The 20,751-nt window shown below is 41.0% G+C and overlaps 1 protein-coding gene across 1 annotated transcript in view; it reads left to right on the forward strand.

The window, feature by feature from the left end:
• Window positions 1-20,751, forward strand: part of fanca (FA complementation group A) — a 104,723-nt gene that overhangs the window by 57,823 nt on the left and 26,149 nt on the right. Inside the window, exons 23-32 of the mRNA XM_078544448.1 lie at window positions 1,657-1,796; window positions 4,749-4,819; window positions 6,134-6,233; window positions 10,580-10,779; window positions 13,643-13,739; window positions 15,107-15,277; window positions 16,213-16,286; window positions 16,989-17,117; window positions 17,685-17,775; window positions 18,347-18,516. Coding sequence (XP_078400574.1) covers window positions 1,657-1,796; window positions 4,749-4,819; window positions 6,134-6,233; window positions 10,580-10,779; window positions 13,643-13,739; window positions 15,107-15,277; window positions 16,213-16,286; window positions 16,989-17,117; window positions 17,685-17,775; window positions 18,347-18,516 — 1,243 coding nt within the window. The remainder of the gene's footprint in view (window positions 1-1,656; window positions 1,797-4,748; window positions 4,820-6,133; window positions 6,234-10,579; window positions 10,780-13,642; window positions 13,740-15,106; window positions 15,278-16,212; window positions 16,287-16,988; window positions 17,118-17,684; window positions 17,776-18,346; window positions 18,517-20,751) is intronic.

The following is a 20,751-nucleotide window of genomic DNA, read 5'->3' on the forward strand; positions in this document are numbered from 1 at the left end:
ATGAACAATCACCATTGGTCCCACTGAGTTCACTTAGTTTGTCAATCTTTCACATCTCAAGCCTGTGTGCACCTGTTTTCAAAGCTCATAACATCTGTAATTTTAAGAGGGTGTTTGGCAACAAAATAAATTGAGGAATAAAAGGTAGCAAATTGTTTATTCTGTGTTTAACTCTGGGATGGACCAAATGGACTAAGACGGTCCCTTCCAGTCCTATATGTTCCTGATATATTCCCCAATCTTTCTGTATGCCGCTAAACTATGTTGGATTGCACTTTAACATGTTGGGAAGATTTGTACGTTCCCCTGACCTTGAAAGCTATGCTGGCAGGAATGTAACTTCTGGCAGGATCACCCAAGTCAGACTGATCAAAGGATAGAAGCAGTTCATTGGTCCTCAGAGGACGTTGTGATTTAGGCTAACAAGCTATTCACATAAAAATGTCTTTCATTACAGAGAGGGCCCAGTAAAAGTTGACTATGTTACACGTATAAGGTATGACTATAAAGAAGAAAGAACTTGCATGTATATAGCACGCTTCACCATCTTGGGGCAAACCAAAGTTCTTTACAGCCTATTAAATGCCTTTGAAGTGTAGTCACTGTTGTACAGGTGGGAAGCATGGCAATCAATTAGCATACAGTAAAGTCCCACAAACAGCAATGTGATAATGACCAGATCATCTGTTTCTCACTTACGTCAACTAAGGGATAAATATTGGCCAGGACACTGGGGAAAACTCCCCTGCTCTTCGAAAGAGTGCCATTGGATCTTGTTCATCCGCCTGAGAGAAAAGACAGGGCTCAGCTTAACATTTTTTCTAAGCCTGAACCTCTGACAGTGCATGACCAGAGCGTTGGCCTAGATTGTGCAGGTGTCAGCCAGGGCCCAGTTGGTAGCGCTCTTACCTCTGAGTCAGAAGGTTGAGAGTTCAGGACCCACCCCAGGAACTTGAAAGCAAAACTTCCGGCAGACACTCCTCCAGTGCAATACTGTGAGAGTGCTACTCTGTCGGAGGTGCCATTGTTCGGATGAGACCAGCATAAGATTGATGAGGGAGGGCAGACAGGCCTTCTCTGGGGAACTATTTCTAAGAAGATCAGGGAAGTTATGCCTGGTGTCCTGGTCAATATTTATCCCTCAATCAAAACCACGTAAACAAATTATCTGGCCATTATCACATTGCTGTTTGTGGGAGCTTGCTGTGCCTAAATTGGCTGCCGCATTTCCTATGTTATAAAAATGACTTCAAAATGTACTTCATTGGTTGGAAAGTGCTTTGGAATGTCCTGAGGTCATGAAAGGCAATATCTGAACGCATGTCTTTTTTGAACAACCTTCTGAATGAGAGGCAAGAGTGTAACTCACTGCATCACAGCCAACACCATGGAGTCAGACATTTTGCTCTGGACAGATAGCAATGGAATTTATAATAGAATACAAAGGAAATATTTTTTCCAGGTCAGAGGTATTAAAACTAATTAAAAGTATACCCATATTCTAGATTCAACAGGATTACTAATTATGTCGAATGGATTATAAGTTACTTAAATAATATGAAAATTGATCCTCTTTTTCTTACTGTATCTTTGCTTAAACTGAAAGTACCGTGATCTTTACATTTGTTTGTGCTAATGAAATAAATTATTTTCTAGTTGTTTCTGCTCAGATCGCTGTAATCTCTGGTCAACTGAAAACTATGATAGACGATGATGATTATGGCGATTGCGCTGCACTGGATAAACCAATCCAATTAGACGCTGCTGTACATAAATTTGGTCCTCTGGAATTAGAGGTGAGTGCTATTTTGAAGACAATATTAAACTAATGGTTGAAGTGATTTTCTAACGTTTATATTTTTATCCAATATTTATATATAAGGGTGATGGGTGTGTGTACACTGTGTAGGTGTGCAATCGTGTGAGCAAGGTGTGTCTGCATATGAGAGAATTATTTTGTTTAATATGGTATTTTTGTGGTGATGCAGACTGTCATTTAAGTTTATTATTTAGTTATTTCTTTTGTCTAAATTTTTCCCCTGTGATATTGGGACCATTTTGCTGAACTCTGCTCCATGCCCTGAACAGCTTCCATCCATGTTCTGAAGCATATGATCAGGTTTTTTAATTTATTTGTTCATGGGACACGGGCATCGCTGGCTAGGCCAGCATTTATAGCCCATCCCTAATTGCCCTTGAGAAGATGGTGGTGAGCTGCCTTCTTGAACCGCTGGAGTCCATGTGGTGTAGGTGCTCCGACAATGGTGTTAGGGAGGGAGTTCCAGGATTTTGCCCCAGTGACAGTGAAGGAACAGCGATATAGTTCCAAGTCAGGATGGTGTAGCTTGGTGAGGAACTTGCAGGTGGTGGTGGTGGTCCCATGTGTCTGATGTCCTGATCCTTCTTGGCTATAGAGGTCACAGGTTGGAAGATGCTGTCGAAGGAGTCTTGGCAAGTTCTTGGCAAGTTGTTGCAATGTATCTTGTATATGGTACACACTGCTGCCACTGTGCGTCAGTGTTAGAGGGGGCGGGTGGGGTACCAATCAAGTGAGCTGCTTTGACTTGGATGGTGTCAAACTTCTTGAGTGTTGTTGGAGCTGCACTCATCCAGGCAGGTAGAGAGTATTCCAACACACTTCTGACTTGTGCCTTGTAGGTGGTGGACAGACTTTGGGGAGACAAGAGGTGAGTTACGCCCAGCCTCTGACCTGTTCTTGTAGCCACAGTTCTTACTGATGGGTTCAGTTTGGTTTCTGGACAATGTTAACCTCCAAGATGCTGATAGTGGGGGCTTCAGTGATGGTAATGGCATTGAATGTCAGGGGAATGTCAATTATATATTAATGACCTAGACCTTGATATACAGGACACAATTTCAAAATTTGCAGATGATACAAAACTTCAAAGTATTGTGAACTGTGAGGAGGATAGTGTAGAACTTCAAAAGGACATAGACAAGTTGGTGGATTGGGCGGAGAGGTGGCAGATGAAGGTCAATGCAGAGAAGCGTGAAGTGATTAGTTTGGGTGGAAAGAAAGCAAGGAGTCAATATAAAATAAAGGATACAATTCTAAAAAGGGTGCAGGAGCAGAGGGACCTGGGTGTATATGTGCATAAGTCATTGAAGATGGCAGGACAAGTTGAGAGCGTCGTTAATAAAGCATACAGTATTCTGGGATTTATTAATAGGGGCATGGAGTACAAAAGCAAGGAGTTTATATTGAACTTGTATAAGACACTAGTTCAGCCTCAGCTGCAGTATTACATCCAGTTCTGGACACTGCACTTTAGGAAGGATGTGAAGGCATTGGAAAGAGCGCAGAAAAGATTCACAAGAATGGTTCGAGGGATGTGGAACTTCAGTTATGAAGATAGATTGGGGAAGTTAGGACTGTTTCCCCTGGAGAAGAGAAGGCTAAGAGGAGATTTGATAGAGGTATTCAAAATCATGAGGCCTCTGGACAGAGTAGATAGGGAGAAACTGTTCCCACTCATGAAAGGATCAAGAATGAGAGGGCACAGATTTAAAGTAATTGGTCAAAGAAGCAAAAGTGACATGAGGAAAAACATTTTCATGCAGCAAGTTGTTAAGGTCTGGAATGCACTGCCTGAGAGTGTGGTTGGAGGCAGATTCAACTGAAGCACTCAAGAGGGAATTAGACTGTTATCTGAAAAGGAAGGATGTGCAGAGTTACAGGGAGAAGGTGGGAGAATGGCGTTAAGTGAATTGCTCATTCAGAGAGCCAGTGCAGACACCATGGCCAAATGGCCGCCTGTAACAATTTTGTGATTCTGTAGGAGATGTCTAGATTCTTTCTTGTTGGAGATGAACATTGTCTGGTACTTGTGTGGCATGAATATTAGTTGCCACTTATCAGCCCAAGCCTGGATATTGTCCAGGTCTAGCTGCATATGGACATGGACTGCTTCAGTATCTGAGGAGTTGCGAATGGTACTGAACATTGTGCAACTATGAGCAAACATTCCCATTTCTGACCTTATGATGGAGGGAAAGTTATTGATCAAGCAGCTGAAGATGGTTGGGCGATTGTAAAAAGTAAAGAAACTAAACGGAGCATCAGTGAGCTGTTTAAAATGATGTAACGAAGGCTTAGAGAGTTACAGACCAATTTCACTGTAGGTGCTACATAAGTGTTATTGATCAGTGAATGGAGAGTTACGGAACTTTTTTTTTGCTCCTGGGAGATATTTTCCCACAGGATAGTGCGTGTGAAACAGGTTGTCAGATAATACAGTTAACTCTAGGTCAGTTCAAACTTTTTAAGAAGAAACAGGATCACTACCTGTTAAGAAAACAAATTGTACAGTATTAGAGGTATTAATGGTTCTGTTTGAGTCACATGTGAGTTGGGAAGTGGGTAGAAGAATTTGGGTGAGCGGGAAAGGATATAGGAAGAGTCATGATTGAGAAAGTTACACATGGACTGTGGACTGAACAGCTTGATGAGCCCAGTGGCTTCTCATAATTTTGACATTTCATCTTGTTGAATTTTTGTTGCTTGTGAAAATGGAAATTGTATCAACAAGTGTTTCAATGTATATTTAACTTCTCTATTACAGAAATCCAAATGATTGTACAGTAGTGAGGTTGAAAATACTTGCTATTTCTGCAATCGTAAAACTACATAATTGTTGTAATTTGTGCTTATAACAGATGCCAAGACAGCTTTGGAGAGGTGATTATCTATTTCAGGCTGTGCTGTAACTATGTGTTTCCAATTGTAGGTCAGAGACCTTCTGTTGAAGAGTTTTTGTCAGACATTTCTTATAGCAACAAATTTCAACGTGCCACAGAGGTAAGATGCTGCTGCGAATTAAGCAACAATGAGCACGGGTAAATTGAAAGACAGGAAAAATGCCTCTTCTGTTACTCATTTACAACCCAATATTGGTATCAAAGTAAACCTGCTGCTAAATGCACTGGAAAGTAACAAAAGGCCTAAAACCTGTTCGCTGCATAGTGCTATCTTCCAATCAGAATATCTGTTGTCTCTAACTGAAAACAATTATTTATAAATATATGTATATACTTGTGTAGAGATTTGAAAAAAGTTCCAAGTCTAATTTTGTTTCAAACATCAGGTTTGTAGCCGTGCCTAATGTACAAAAGCCTAGTTTCAAACAAATGTCTTGTTTATTTTAATTTGTTAATGCAATTTGATTCCTTTGCATTCTATTTGATTTTTTTTTGAAGAAACACTTTCAAATTTGACGCTTTCCTGTTGACTTCCTCTCCTCCCAACCCCAGATTAGGCACACTTTCCTAGTCCAGAAGCCACCCATTTCTCGGACATCTGTGTTACTCTTAACAAGCTGCCAGAAAGCATCTCGACCTGTCTGTGTAACTTACTGAGCATGGTTTAGTGGTAGCACACTGTCATATGAATCAGGAAGTTGTAGGTTCAAGTTCTACTCCAGAAATCTGGGCAAACAATCTGGGCTGATGCTCCAGTGCAATACCAGGGAGTGGTAGACTGTAAGAGGTGCCATCTTTCAGATGAGATGTTAAACCGAGGCTCCATCTACCCTCTCAGACCTTCATAAAAGATCCTATGGCATTATTTCAAACGAGAGCAAGGGAGTTCTCCCTCGTCTCCTGGTCAATATTTATTCATTGACCAATTCCACTAAAGAAATTAATTATCTAATCATCAAATTACTGTGTGTAAATTGGCTGCTTTGTTTCAAACAGTGACTACACTTCACATGGGCTATAAATCTCAATGGTTGCAAAGAGTACAGAAAAACCAGGGGAAATTCTATTGCCATGTAATCATCCTTTGTCATCTATTGTTCTCATGTGTAATGTACAGTACAGTAGTTTTGAGTTAGAGCCATAAATACTCTACATTTAGAGGCAAATACTTGAGAGGTAAAAATAAAAAAACTACAAATGCTGTAAATGTGAAATAAAAATACAACATTTTGGAATTACATAATAAATACATCAGCTTCTGAAAAGAAAAATGGGTTCGCATTTTAGCAATTACCTAAGAGTTGTCCCATCAGGTCCAACCCAAAACAATCTATTGTATCACTTGTCAGACGCTGACATTTTTATTTCTGCCTCTTGTACATATTAGGTAGATTTATATGTTTTGTTTTTACAGACAAGGTGAATGGGCCTCTCTGTTTGTGAAAATGTTGTGTGGTCACAGGAGATTTTTACATGCAGTTCTTACACGAGTCCTGCATCTGACCAGTCACCAGGTAAGAGAACAGCACATTTCATCAAGAGAGTTCTGAAGTGTTAAGAAAGGAGACCAGAGGGGTGTATTTTCTTGCTGGAGGCAACAATGGGACATTCTCTTTCTTAAATTCACAAAGTGCAGACTTTCAGGTAGTTAGGAATATCAAAGTAAAGAATAATAGAATATTCTTATTTAAGCAGATATTTAATTACTTCTGCCAGAAAAATGCAAGAGCTTGTTGTCTGATCTATTTTGGTGATGTTATTATGTCCCTTTTGTGGCAGCTTAAAATAATCTGCTGGCACTGATTCATGTAGGGAGCTAGGAAACAAATTAAAAAGCAGGACCTTAAAGGTAGTAATCTCAGGATTACTCCCAGTGCCACATGCTAGCGATCAGGAATAGGAGAATAGACCAGATGAATGCGTGGTTGGAGAGATGGCGTAGGAGGGAGGGATTTAGATTCCTAAGACATTGGGACTGATTCTGGGGAAGATAGGACCTGCTGAAGCTGGACGGGTTGCACCCCAGCTTGTCCTCACAGGGGCCTTTGCTAGTACTATGGGGGAGGGTTTAAACTAGATTGGTAGGGGGTTGGGAACCTGAGCAGGGAGACACAAGAGAGGGAAACAAAGGTAGGAATGAAAGACAGAAAAGTATAAAGCAAAAGTGGAAGGCAGAGGAAACAAGGGCTAGCAGCAAATAGGGCTATAGTACAAAATAAAATGTGTAAAAATGTTAAAAAGACAAGTCTAAAGGCGCAGTATCTGAATGCATGGAGCATTTGCAATAAAGTAGACAAATTAACAGCGCAAATAGATGTAAACGGGTACGATATGATTGCGATTACGGAGGCATGGCTGTAGGGTGATCAAGGCTGGGAGCTGAATATCCAAGGGCACTCGATATTTAGGACAGACGGGCAAAAAGGAAAAGGAGATGGCATGGCATTGCTAGTTAAGGATGAAATCAGTGTGATAGTGAGAGAGGATATTGGCTCAGAAAATCTATGTGTAGGATTAGTCTGGGTGGAGTTAAGAAGCAACAAGGGATGGAAAACAATAGTGGGAGTTGTCTATGGGCCTCCAAACAGTAGTGATAAGTTAGTGGATGACATTAAACAGGAAATTGGAGGTGCATGTAACAAGGGTGCTACATGGGTGACTTTAATCTACATTTAGACTAGGCAAACCAAATTAGCAATGATACTGTGAAGGATGAATTCCTGGATTGTGTACAAGATGGTTTTTTAAACCAGCATGCCGAGGAACCAACTGGGGAACAGGCTATCCTAGATTTGGTATTGTGCAATGAGAAGGGGTTAATTAATAATCTTGTTGTGCGGGGCCCTTTAGGGAACAGTGACCATATCATGATAGAATTCTTCATTAGGGTGGAAAGTGAAATAGTCTGATTTGAAACTTGGGTCCTAAATCTTAACAAAGGAAACTACTAAGGTATAAGGCGTGAGTTGGCTAAGATTAATTGGGGAACTTCATCAAAAGGCATGACGATGGATAGGCAATGGCTAATATTTAAGGAACGAATGTATGCATTGCAACAGTTATACATTCCTTTCTGGTACAAAAACACAACAGGAAAAGCAGCCCAACCATGGCTAACAGAAGAAATTAAGGATAGTATTAGATTGAAAGACGAGTCATATAAAGTCGCTGGAAAAAATATCAAGCCGGAGGATTGGGAGCGGTTTAGAATACAGCAAAGGAGGACCAAGAGATTGATTAAGAGGGGAAAAATAGAGTCTGAGAGTAAACTTGCAAGGAACATAAAAACAGACTGTAAAAGCTTCTATAAGTATGTAAAAAGAAAAAGATTAGTGAAGACAAATGTAGGTCCCTTACAGTCTGAAAGGGGAGAATTTATAACAGAGAACAAGGAAATGGCAGAGCAATTAAACAACTACTTTGGTTCTGTCTTCTCGGGGGAAGACACAAATAACTTCCCAGAAATATTAGGGAACCAAGGGTCTAGAGAGAAGGAAGAATTGAAGAAAATTAGTATTACTAAAACAATAGTGCTGGAAAAATGAATGGGACTGAAAGCCAATAAATCCCCAGGGCCCGATAATCTACACCCCAGAGTACTAAAGGAGGTGGTCATGGAAATAGTGGATGTATTGGTTACCATCTTCCAAAGTTATGTAGATTCTGGAACAGTCCTGGCAGATTAGAGGGTGGCAAATGGAACCCCACTGTTTTTAAAAAGAGGGAGGGAGAAAACAGCGAATTACAGACTGGTTAGCCTAACATCGGTAGTAGGGAAAATGCTAGCGTCTATTATGAAGGATGTGATAACAGGACACTTAGAAAATATCAACAAGATTAGATAAAGTCAGCATGGATTTGTGAAAGGAAAATCATGTTTGACAAGCCTGCTGGAGTTTTTTGAGGATGTAACTAGCAGAATAGATAAGGGAGAACCAGTGGATTTTCATTTTGATTTTCAGAAAGCTTTTGATAAAGTCCCACATATGAGGTTAGTGTATAAAATTAAAACACATGGGATTGGGGGCTATGTATTGGCATGGATTGAGAATTGGTTAGCAGACAGGAAACAGAGTTGGAATAAATGGGTCTTTTTTGGAGTGGCAGACAGTGACTCGTGGGGTATGGCAGGGATCAGTGCTTGGGCCCCAGCTATTCACAATATACATCAAAGATTTGGATGAGGGAACCAAATGTAACATTTCCAAGTTTGCTGACGACAGAAAACTTGGTGGGAATGTGAGCAACGTGGAGGGCATTAACAGGCTTCAAGGTGATTTAGACAGGTTGAGTGAGTGGGCAAATACATGGCAGATGCAGTATAATGTGAATAAGTGTGAAGTTATCCATGTTGGTAGGAAAACCAGAATGGCAGAGTATTATTTAAATGGTGATAGATTGGGAAATGTTGATGCATAAAGGGACCTGGATGTCCTTGTACACCAACCACTGAAAGCAAGCACGCAGGTCCAGCAAGCAGTTAAGGCGGCAAATGGTATGTCGGCCTTCATTGCGAGAGGACTTGATTACAAGAGCAAGGATGTCTTATTGCAGCTGTACAGTGCCTTGGTGAGACCACACCTGGAGTATTGTGCAGTTTTGGTCTCCTTATCTAAGAAAGGACTGATTCCTGGGATGGCAGGATTGTCGTATGAGGAGAGATTGGGCTGACTAGGCCTGTATTCACTGGAGTTTAGAAGAATGAGGGGAGATCTTATTGAAATGTATAAAATTCTGACAGGGATGAACAGACTGGATGCAGGAAGGATATTTCCTCTGGCTGGTGTGGGGGCCTAGAACAAGGGTTCACAGTCTCAAGATACGGGGTAGACCATTTAGGATAGAGATGAGGAGAAATTTCTTCACTGAGAGGGTGGTGAACCTGTGGAATTCTCTACCACAGGAGGCTGTGGAGGCCAAGTGACTGAATATATTTAAGAAGGAAATAGATAGATTTCTGGACTCTAAAGGCATTAAGGGGTATGGGGAGAGAGCGGGAGTGAGGCGTTGAGATCGAGGATCAGCCATCATCATATTGAACAGTGGAGCGGGCTCGAAGGGCTGAATGACCTACTGCTATTTCCTATGTTTCTATGGCTAGGATATTGAGGTCGGGGGGCGGGGCCTACTCGCCGATGTGTAAAATGACGTGGGATGACGTTGGGCGTAACTCCCGATCTCACCCCCGCGTCATTTCAATTTTCAGGTTGGCAGAGGCACAGCCTGAATCAGCTGTGCACCCACCGACCTGTCAACGGCCAATCGAGGCCATTTAAAAAATAATTCAAGTGGTTAATGGACCTGCTCATCCAACCTTAAGGTTAACAGGCAGGCCGGGAGCCCTGGCGGGCTTCAGAAAAAGCATGAAACCTCATCCATGGGCGGGATGAGGTCGCATGAAAGCTTTTTAAAATTTAATAAAAGTTTAAATAAAGTGATGGACATGTCCCAACTCGTGACAGTGTCACATGAGGGGACATTTCAGGGAAATTTTGTGTTTGCGCATTGACCATCTTTGAATTTGGCGCCAATCTAGATGAGTGCGCTCTTTCACGCACATGCACGAAAGAGCACACTCCCGGCTTAGGGAATCCCCCCCTGCCCGCACAGGGAGCGCATAGCGCTTACTTGCAGACGTCTCACTGGGCGGGCCTTAATTGGCCCGCCCATGTAAAATGGCAGCGTGTCCCCGCTCCTGCGCTTTCCCCCCAACAGGGGGGAAAATTCTTCCCTATGTTTCAAAACTTATTCTATTAATAATTGACATAAAAATCATAATTATCTTCTTATTCTATCGTGGAATTTATACAGGAGATTTTTTTGCACAATTAAAATCCATGCGTTTGTTATTGTTTTTAAGGGTTCTTCTCTTGCTGATGTCCATGTTTTAGGACTGGCTGCTTTCACAGTTCACCTACACATCTTGCAGACCTCTCTGTCACTGGTGAACTTCAGTGTACATTCAGCAGAGCCAGCCAGTAAAGAAGGAGTTTCCTTTGCTGAGTACCTAAACCAGTTCCTAACCTGTCGCACTGGAGAATTTTCAACATTCTGTATGAGGTAAGTGAAGAATGTGTGCTGTCCAGAGACAGGCCTGGTTTAAAGGGGTAAGCATAAAGATCCATGCAGGAGACATGCGAGGCCAAGAAATTTGGCAAGACAAAAAGTGCTAAATGTACATTTTTAGGTAAAGTAAGCAAACAAATGTTGGTCTTTAGAGCAAAACATACAACCAATAAATCAAAAACAATGATTTTAATGTTGTACATAGAGAGAGCATACCAGGCAGAACCAGCCATGCTTCGTAGCCATACTGGAACAGTTTGGCTAAACACTGGTATCCACCTGGCATGCAGTAAATTGCCCTGGTATTGTTCACCAAAACGAGGACAAATCCAATCTAGCCAATTACCATCCTATCAGCCTATCCGGTCGTCTGCAAAGTGATGGAAGGTGTTATCGACAGTGCTATCAAGTGGCACTTACTCACTAATGATCTGCTCAGTTTCGCCAGGGCCACTCACCTCCAAATCTCATAACAGCCTTGGTCCGAACAAGGACAGAAGAGCTTAATTCCAGAGGTGTGGTGAGCATGACTGCCCTTGACATCAAGGCAGCATTTGATTGAGTGTGCTATTAAGGAGCCTTGGTAAAGTTTGAAGTCAGTGGGAACTGGAGAAAACTTCTCAGTGGCTGGGGTCATACCTCACACCGAGGAAGATGCTGTGATTGTTGGAGACAAAACATTTTCAGCTCCAGGACATTGCTCAAGGAGCTCTTCAGGGCATTGTCCTAGTTCTAACCGGCTTCATCAATCAATGATCTTCCCTCCATTATAAGGTCGGAAATTGGGATCTTCGGTGATGATTGCACAGTTCCACTCGCAACTCCTCAATTAATGAAACAGTCTTTGCGCACAAGCAGCAAAAACAATGCTAACTTGTATTTATATAGTGCCTTTAAAAGAGTAAAATGACTCAAGATGCAGCACAGAAGTGTTATCAAACAAAATTTTATACAGAGCTACGTAAGGAGTTATTAGAGCAGGTGGCCAAAGCCTGATCAAAGAGATGGGCTTAAGGAGCATCTTAAAGGGGGAAAGAAAGGTGGAGAAGCTTTCATTCCAGAGCTCTAGGGCCTTGACAGCTGAAGCAGAGGCTACAAGATTAGAAGCAAAAATTAGAGGATTGAGTGAAGAACGATTGTATATCCTGGAATTTTATTTCTTGAAAAGATTAAGGGGCAGCTTGCTTGAAATTTTTCAGTGTATGGCTTTATCATTGCTGTGAAGTGATGATCTAGATCTGAAGTAAGTTCCTGAATGGAAGGCCTTGTGGAGGATAGAGTCTTACAGCACTTGAGCTTACACCACATGAAATATTAACTCCAGTTTCACTGGTTTTAAGAAAAAAAGTGTGTAAGAAGCCCCCAAAACATTTTTTAAACTGGCCTGGTTTCAAACATTTGGAGGCTGTTCCTGTCCATGTTCTTTTAATAGTTGACATTTTAACTATAGGTAGGGCAGCTGTGTGTTGCCTGTGAATGTGAAAACACATTCCCCTGAGCAGGAAGATTGCAGCTGAAGCAGACTGGCTGTATAATTGAGCACTGGCTGCATGTGATGCTGCTGCTGGCTTTGGATTGTTAGCTGCAGTATAAATGCACCACCGGATGCGCAGGATTAGATGACCAGGGACATAAGATTCATGGCAGATAACTCAAGAAAATAGGCACACCAGGGAGAATTTGTTTTGAAAGAGAATGATTAGCGCATGGGACACATTGTCAGTGCCAGAGGTTGAGCAGGAAGCTGGTGGGTTTTAGAAGAGAAGTAGACATGTTCTTGAGATCCGCAGGGGATGCTTGTTATTCAGTTTTTAAATAATGGAGATATCTGACAGGAAAGAAAGGATGGGCAGACTAAATGGACAAAATACATTACTGTGGCATCTGCATTTTATGTAATAGGGAAAATTGTTGTATTATTACAATTACACTGTGTATACTAGTAGACTGAGCCTGAACTTCCATGGAGTGGCAATCAGAGTCGGATTGCCACTCCACTCCTACTTTCTTACCTGGAAATCTACTTGATCCTGTCTCACCCAACCATCTGACTCAGACCAGGTGTGAGCTGTGCAGGACAGCATGCTCCTGAGGCCTTCAGTCGAGCGCTGCAGTCAGACGGAGGGAGGCCACACCTCCTTTCACACAGCACTGGCTGCTGTAAATCAGGTAGGTTTAAAGGCCCAGCCACTTTCAAGCCAGGGAGAAGGTAGGTTTGTCAGGTAAGTAGTTAGAATTTGTGGAGGGGGCGTATCAGACAGTCAGGCGGGGGATGGACAGCTTGATGTTGGGGAGAGTCCTGTTGTGGGTGGAGAGAGTCGTGGTGGGGGGGGGTGTGAGGAGTCCCCTGGGGGTGTGGGGAAAGTCCCGTAGGGGGTCAGTGTGGGCCTGTACATAAGTTACTCAGAAGCTAGAAGTGGTTTTAATTCTAACTTTTTCCAGGCAACTATTGATGTGACACAGCCGGAGCCATCCAAAGTTTGTGATCTAAATCGCGTTTTCGGATGGTTCCCCGTGCAGGGCAATTGCCCATTGGAAGTTTGCACTTCCCAGGCAATTGCTGTGCAAACCTTACCTGGGAACTTCCCAGCACATCTTTGAGGTACCCCCCCCACCTCACCCCCTTTTCACTGCCCTGGAGCTCGGAAGTTATGACCTGTATTAGCCACACTGCTGTATAAATCAGCATTTGGTTTCGATCCCAACTGGGGCTGGTATTAATGGTTCACAAATCATTCCCTTCCCTTAGGTTGAAAGTCATAAAAAGCTGTATGTACAATCTAGTGTAATCTGTGTAAAAGCTATTCGGGTACATGTCCCATTATAGTATTTTAATGTTGCTCCTTTATCCTGACAGGTTTTGTACAGCAGCAGTTACTTATGCAGTCTGCTTATCAACATCATCATCAACTGATATTATAAAACAGTCTGTTCCTTCTGGGTTCGTGCAAAAGGTGAAGTATTTTGTGAGCAAGTATATTGCTGTACTTAGTCCTTTGATCTACTTTACAAGTCAATGACTGCCTTCTGGTTTTGGAAATCTAGCAGTTAATTCTGATTGGTCATAGTTTTAAAGGGACAAGATAAAAATGCTATATTGTCTCAGCCGGAGTCCTAACACCCGATCTTTGCCATGGCTAGTTGTAGTCAGGTCAAAAAACATGAGTGAACACGTCAGCCTGGATTTTGAGATCAGCAGTGAAGGAGCAACACTTACAGTTGTCCACAAACCTTCGTGGGCTCTTGAACGGCAACTTTGTTACTCAAGTTCCTTTCAATGTGGTGCCCTCTATAGGGGACCTGTGCCCCGTGTCAGCTGGGCAGGCAACAATGAAGCTGTTCAATCAATTAGATCGAAAATTCTCACTGAGCTATGCAGAGTCTAAACTAGGAATTATAAATTAGAATATTTCATTCAATGTAAAATTATGTATTGTTGAAAAAAGAGACATCTTTTTCTGAAGCTTTTTGTCTCGTCTCGTCTCATCAGGACAATTTGCAAGGAAATGCTAATGTCAGGGGAAACAACAAATTTATACTGTATGAGAAGAGAGTGCTGATTGGTTGGCAAGTGGACACTGATTGGTAGAGGCATTGCCATGGAGAATGCACCAGTTGATGGTGACTGACTGTTAACTGCCAAGCATTGTTTGAAATTTAAACCAGGCAGCTTGACGCTGATTGATCAAGAATTGCCCTGGGGAATGAACCAGCGAATGGCTGTCACTTATTTTGTTTAGCGGGTACAATGTGTGTACATCTTCTTTCTGTCTGCAAAGAACAGGGCCCTGTGCATTAATATATGTAGCTTCCAGTACATGTAAAATTATGTTTAGAAAGTGAAACAAAGTGAGGGAAAAAAAGAGGGGATTAAAAGTGGGAGATAAAAGAAACAGAAAAAGTTTTTTTAAAAATGTTTTATTTTAATTTTCTTTTACATCTCCAACAGTAATTAAATTCTGAAGGAATGAGACAACCAGATATGTTCTTTGGCAATAATTAAGACTTACCACACCATAAAAATTCGCTTTCACCTGAATATACCAGCCCTAATTTTTTCTGCTGTGTTTAATGAGGAACCAGCGGGAAAGTTCAACTGTGCACACTTCATATATTTTAATGCTGAATCTTCGGTGTAGTGAAGCTTGTGGAAGTGCAGGGCAACTTCCAAATTCTTGCATTTAACTGCACATGCAGACGCACAAAGTTGCTGCCTGATTTACTCCAGAATAACAGTGAGTGCCGATAGCCTCACCATTATTCCTATTGTAAAATCTGGCCATCTATTCACAATAATGTTGTTTACTTTTTTGGCTTTTAGCTACAGTATATAATTCCACGACTGATTCCAGAGGCTCGGCAAGAACAGGGTGAAGTAGTGGAACCTACGTGGCATAATCTTGAAGGTCTTCATATAAATTGGACCACTGCAGCTCTTTCAGTATTTAAACACCGTACATTCAAGGAACTTGTGAGGATGAAAGGCCTCCAGGTAACTGAATATGTAGCTCTCCAGACTGAGTTTGTTTGGAGATATTGGATTAATAGGTAAAATACCTTCGACCCACGGTTAAACCCACATTCACCTGTAGATTGATGTTTTAAACTGAAAATATACAGGGTCTTAAATTGGTTTTGGGCAGTGATATAAAGCAAGTGATAGCAAATCACAGTAGCTTTACATGCTATCCTACTTACTTCAATCAAAAAGGACAATCAGAGTTCAAAGCAGGCTCCGAATTCACTATCGCCTCTTGAGCATCCCCCATTTTAATCGCTCCATCATTGGTGATTCAGCTGTCTAGGCTCTAAGCTCTGGAATAGCCTCCCTATGCCTCTCTGCCTCGCTTTCCTCCTTTAAGATACTCCTTAAAACCTAGCTGTTTGACCAAGCTTTTGGTCATCTGACCTAACATCATCATATGTGGCTCTATGTTATATTTGTTTTATAAGGCTGCTGTGAAGTGCCTTTGGGGATGTTTCTTTACCTAAAAGCTCTATATAAATATAAGTTGTTATCACATATTAATGCTTCAGACCAAGACTCATATATTGCCCAAGATGTCATGTGATGCATGCACTATTATTACCACATGTTTCTGTACTATTGAGCAAAGTGAACTCTTCAGAAAATGTAACTAACAGCATTAGAGGAAGAAAGATCAATCAACTTTAGAAAATGGTAAAAGGGCAGAATCTCATCAGTCACGTGACTAAAGCTTTGTTACAGACAGTACTTTCCATGTGTTTCTGGATTTATGTGCTGCTGATCAAATTAATCTTTGTTACACTAAGCTTGCCCAATAAAATGTGTTAAGAAGTTCAAAATATGGTCTGTGTGTATATCTGATGTTAGATGTGTATAATATTAAGTTTAAAAGGAAAAGTCCTAGCCAATTCTTAGAACCCATTACCTCTCTTTTCTAGCTAACGTTCCATGATTGGTTGATGTCTGAACTGGCTGTCCAACCAGACAAAGATCTACTATCTGACCTAGAAAGGTAAATATCCTTGTCATTGACTCTAAAGTGAACTTGGAGGATTCTTTCTGTCCCCCAACTATGTTGAATACCAAATAGCTGAATTGATATCAATTGTTAAAACTAAATGAAAAAAAAAACCATGGGCTTGAAATTCGTCTCAGCCAGTGGTACAAAAAGGACAGTATCAGACCTGCTTTTCCTTCTATGCAACGTCTGATATTTCATTCTATTGATTGCACTGGAACTGAGTGTCAGGCGCTGTGTATAATGGACGTCCAATCCCATACTGTTTACTTTGCGCCACCAGCCAAAATGAATTTCTATCCCCATGTGTTTTGGAAAAGTGATGACCATTTGACGAGTGCAGTGGTATGTCTTCACCTAAAATTAATAAATGACCATGTTTTAACCTTTAACAGAGTATTGTATACTAAAACAATTAGGTCGTTTAAAAGATACCTCTTCAAAAAAAAACTATCCATTGATATTGCCTTGTTTGTTATTATGCCTAATTTTACATTATTCAATAGATTTTGCAAATAATTTCTGGTGACCTGTTAGATACTAGAGTAATATTTTACTTCCAGAATATGATGCATTGACATGTTGGACGATGATAACTTGCTGTGTTTGACTTGTCCTGTGATTGTTGCTAGTCAAGTACACTGGACTTATTTGAATGAGGTTGTAATTATGAACTGTTCTATGCCTCAATTACAGACAAGATTATCAGCATTGGGCCTGTTACCAACTTTATCTGCCATCTCCCCTTTCTTCAGGAGGATGTGGAGGGGATTTAGTGACTGGATGCAGGATTATTATCAATGCATTAATGGATTTCTATAAAAGGTAAGTTATCAATATATTTGCATTCACGAGATGGGTTCGCTAAAAGCAGTCACAGCCTTTTCCCTTTTAATTTCTCCCTTACCCTCAGTCCCTCCAAAAATTTGACTATAGGCAACCCTCATTATCAAGTGTCACCATCTCCCAAGGTGCAAGGGTTACTAATTTGGAACATACTGCGGATGCTGGAAATCTGAAATAAAAACAAAGTGCTGGAAACGTTCAGCAGATCTAGCAGCATTTGTGGAGAGGGAAACAGAGTTAATTTTTCAGGTCAGTGACCTTTCTTCAGAGCACAATTGCCTTCAGGGGTCAAAGAGGAAAGTCCCAGAAACCTTTCTTCCCTGTATTTGATCCAATAGAGCTTTTAATTGATATATGAGAGAGACAGATAGAATAAGGGCCCCCAAGTCTGCACCATTCCCCCGTGTTGTAACTAACCAATATGGCCCCTGATACTTCCCACCCATCAGTCTCTGGCAAAGGCAAAACCAATTTTTTTAAAATGCTATTGGATTGGAAGCAGGATGGTATTCTTTTTGCTGATTTTAGTCTTATGGTTAATTCCAGAACTAAGGTGCAGTATTGCAAAGAGTCTGACTGTTCAGAGATTCCTTCACTCAGTAGATCATGCTATGAAAGTATTATTTGTCGACTGCAGGTAATACATTTCATTTATGTGTAATGTCATATATGTTTATGCTAAAGTATATGTTCATGTGGATGTCCTCACAAAATAAAGACTGGTGATTAATTTAAATTAAATTGTAATTCAGTACAGTCTTAAAATGTAATCAAGTATCTTATTTTTAATTGCCTTAAATTATATTAAATTTTGTGTTACATGTACTCTTTGAAGTAACTTCTAGTTGTGTGGTTAATTCACTTTTTTTAGGTAAGTGGTCTTGGCCACTTGCACAGTGCCCAGAACATTTGTACAATAAATTGTCACAATGCTGATTGATGCCAAAGATTAACTGGATTGGACTTGGAATCAATGCATTCAGGCCTCCTCAATCATAAATTGTAAAATGAGAATGTATATTATCATCAATTGTCCACTATTTCCCATATTTCATGAATCAGTTTTCAATATTTCTTTTAAAAAATGAGGCAGTAAGGTAATCGAAATCTGATCTTATGTCTTTATAAATCAAGCTTTTAGTATTTTTACCAAACATTTGGAAGAGATTATTCTATTAGGATATTAAGTTTGTTTTAATTGAATACAGGAGATGGTGTTTGATCTGGAGAAAGTATGGACAAAGGCACTAGGTAAAAGTCCATCACTCGAAACTGACCATTTTCTCCTGGATGTGTTTCAAGACAGACTGGCAAGGCTGGAATTGTCAAACATGAGCAAGGCGTTAGAGCACCAGACTGAATTGCAAGTATTTGTCAGGTAAGAACAAGGAAGAAAATTATGGGAAAAAAGCAGTTGTGAAGGCATCAATGTTAATGCTACAGAATCTTATGTTAAAATTGTAAGAATTTCTTTTTCGTACTATCCCATAATGTAACACAATCATATAGGATACAAGAAAATAAAATAAAGATTTACTAAGTACACTTCTACATAGTCTGGCTGAGGTGTGCACCATTAAAGTTAAAAGAAAAGATCTGTAGATCCCAGAGTAGCACCAGTGAAAAATGGAAAAATAGGTAAGAAAGTAAATTGTGAAGAAGACATTGAGTCTACAAAGGGCTGTAAATACAGAGGGATTTAGATGGGTTAAGGGAGTGGGCAAAAGAATTGTCAGATGGAGTATAATGTGGGAAAATGTGAACTCGTCCACGTTGGCAGGAAGAATAGAAAAGCAGTATAATTAAACAGTGAACGATTGCTTAAAAACTCTGCGGTGCAGAGGGATCAGGGTGTCCTGGTACATGAATAACAAAGTTAGTATGCAGGTACAGGAAGTGATTAGAAAGGCAAATGGAATGTTATCGTTTATTGCAAGGGGAATGGAATATAAAAGTAAGGAAGGTTTGCTACAATTGTACAGGGTGTTGGTGAGACCACATCTAGAGTATTGTATAAAGTTTTGGTCTCCTTCCTTGAAAAAGGATATAAGAGCATTAGCAGAAAAGGTTCACTTGACTGATTCCTGGGATCAGGGAGGTTATCTTATGAGGAAAGGGTGGACAGGTTGGGCCTATATCCAATGGAGTTTAGAAGAATGAAAGGTGATCCTATTGAAACATATAAGATCCTGAGGGGAATTGACAGGATGCTGAGTGGATGCTTTGCCTTGAGGGAGAGACTAGAACGAGGGGACACAATTTAAAAATAAGCGGTCTCCCACTTAAGACTGAGATGAGGAGAAGTGTTTTTCTCTCAAAAGGTGAGAAGGTCTGTGGAATTCTCTTCCCCAGAGAGCAGTGGAAGCAGGGTCATTGAATATTTTTAAGGCTGGGTGAGATAGATTTTTAATTGACAAGGGATTCAAAAGATATAGGGGTCAGACAAGGAAGTGCAGTTGAGGCCAATCAGATCAGCCATGATCTTATCAAATGGTGGAACAGGCTTGAGAGGCCAAGTGGCCTACTCCTGCTCCTAAGTCCTATGTTCATATGTACTCTTAACTATCTAGGGTATTCCTAGTTTAAGCAGACATTTGTACGTTTTTAACCAGTTATTTCTTGCTTGAAAACATAATGTGATTTCTTCTGAAAAACCCAACCTTATTAAATAAAATTTCTTTAAATGCTCCAAAACTGTTGTACCTGCATGATGTTTCAGTGACTCACAATAAGATGATCACAAACTCACTATTGTGCTGATTGCTGTTCACTCAAGTCTCAGCCTCTAGTCCACTCCTGCTAACTTAGCTTAGCTAGACTTCAACAAATAACTTTGTGTTTCTTTTTAAATCTCTCCAGTTTTCTATATCTTGTTTTAAAAATTAAAGTAGAAATTGTGGATTAAATTGCTGAGACCCATTTCTGGGTTCAGAAGTTGTAAACTGCTTGAGAGCTTCTTTCATAGTTTGCCTTGCCAGCCTCAGTTAGATCCTACAACCCTGAGTATATGGAAATATCTACGTGTAGGATTGCCAGCCCTCGCAGAATGGCCAGGAGTCCCCCAGAATTGGCTTCAATCTCTCCTGGCCAAACAAAGCATTCCAGGAGCATGTCAGCTCCTGGCAATGGGAGCCAAGACCAGCCGTCAGCCAATCACAGCTTGTGCTGGGGTACCACCTGACCTATCCTATGTCAGGGACTGGCTGTTAGCCAATCACAGCCCACGTTCAGGTACCAGCTGACTTTCCCAACACCAGGAACCTATTTCCCAGCCACAGAAAAGCCTGACTCAGTGGTGGCGGAGGACACTCGAGGGAAATATCCTAAGGCCTACAGACCACATGATCAGTGCTCCAATCAGTTGAGGTGATGCCTACTCAGGCTGTAGAGCTGGAGGAAAGAGCTCTGATGATGAGCCAAGGTTAGGCTCAGCTGAGACTGGTTGGATGCTGTTATAGTGATTAATTAGTGCTATTAATATTATTAATTAGTGTCGGATTGAATTTGTGATCACCGGGTGGACGGTGGTGCACTGCAGAGTCCTGTCCCCAAGAGCAACTGGCAGGGGCAGGAATTGTCCAGGCTCAGACAGATTTGTTCCTGCTCACTCAGT

This window comes from Cetorhinus maximus, chromosome 6 (genome assembly GCF_964194155.1).
Source record: "Cetorhinus maximus chromosome 6, sCetMax3.hap1.1, whole genome shotgun sequence".
NCBI classification, from domain to species: domain Eukaryota; kingdom Metazoa; phylum Chordata; class Chondrichthyes; order Lamniformes; family Cetorhinidae; genus Cetorhinus; species Cetorhinus maximus.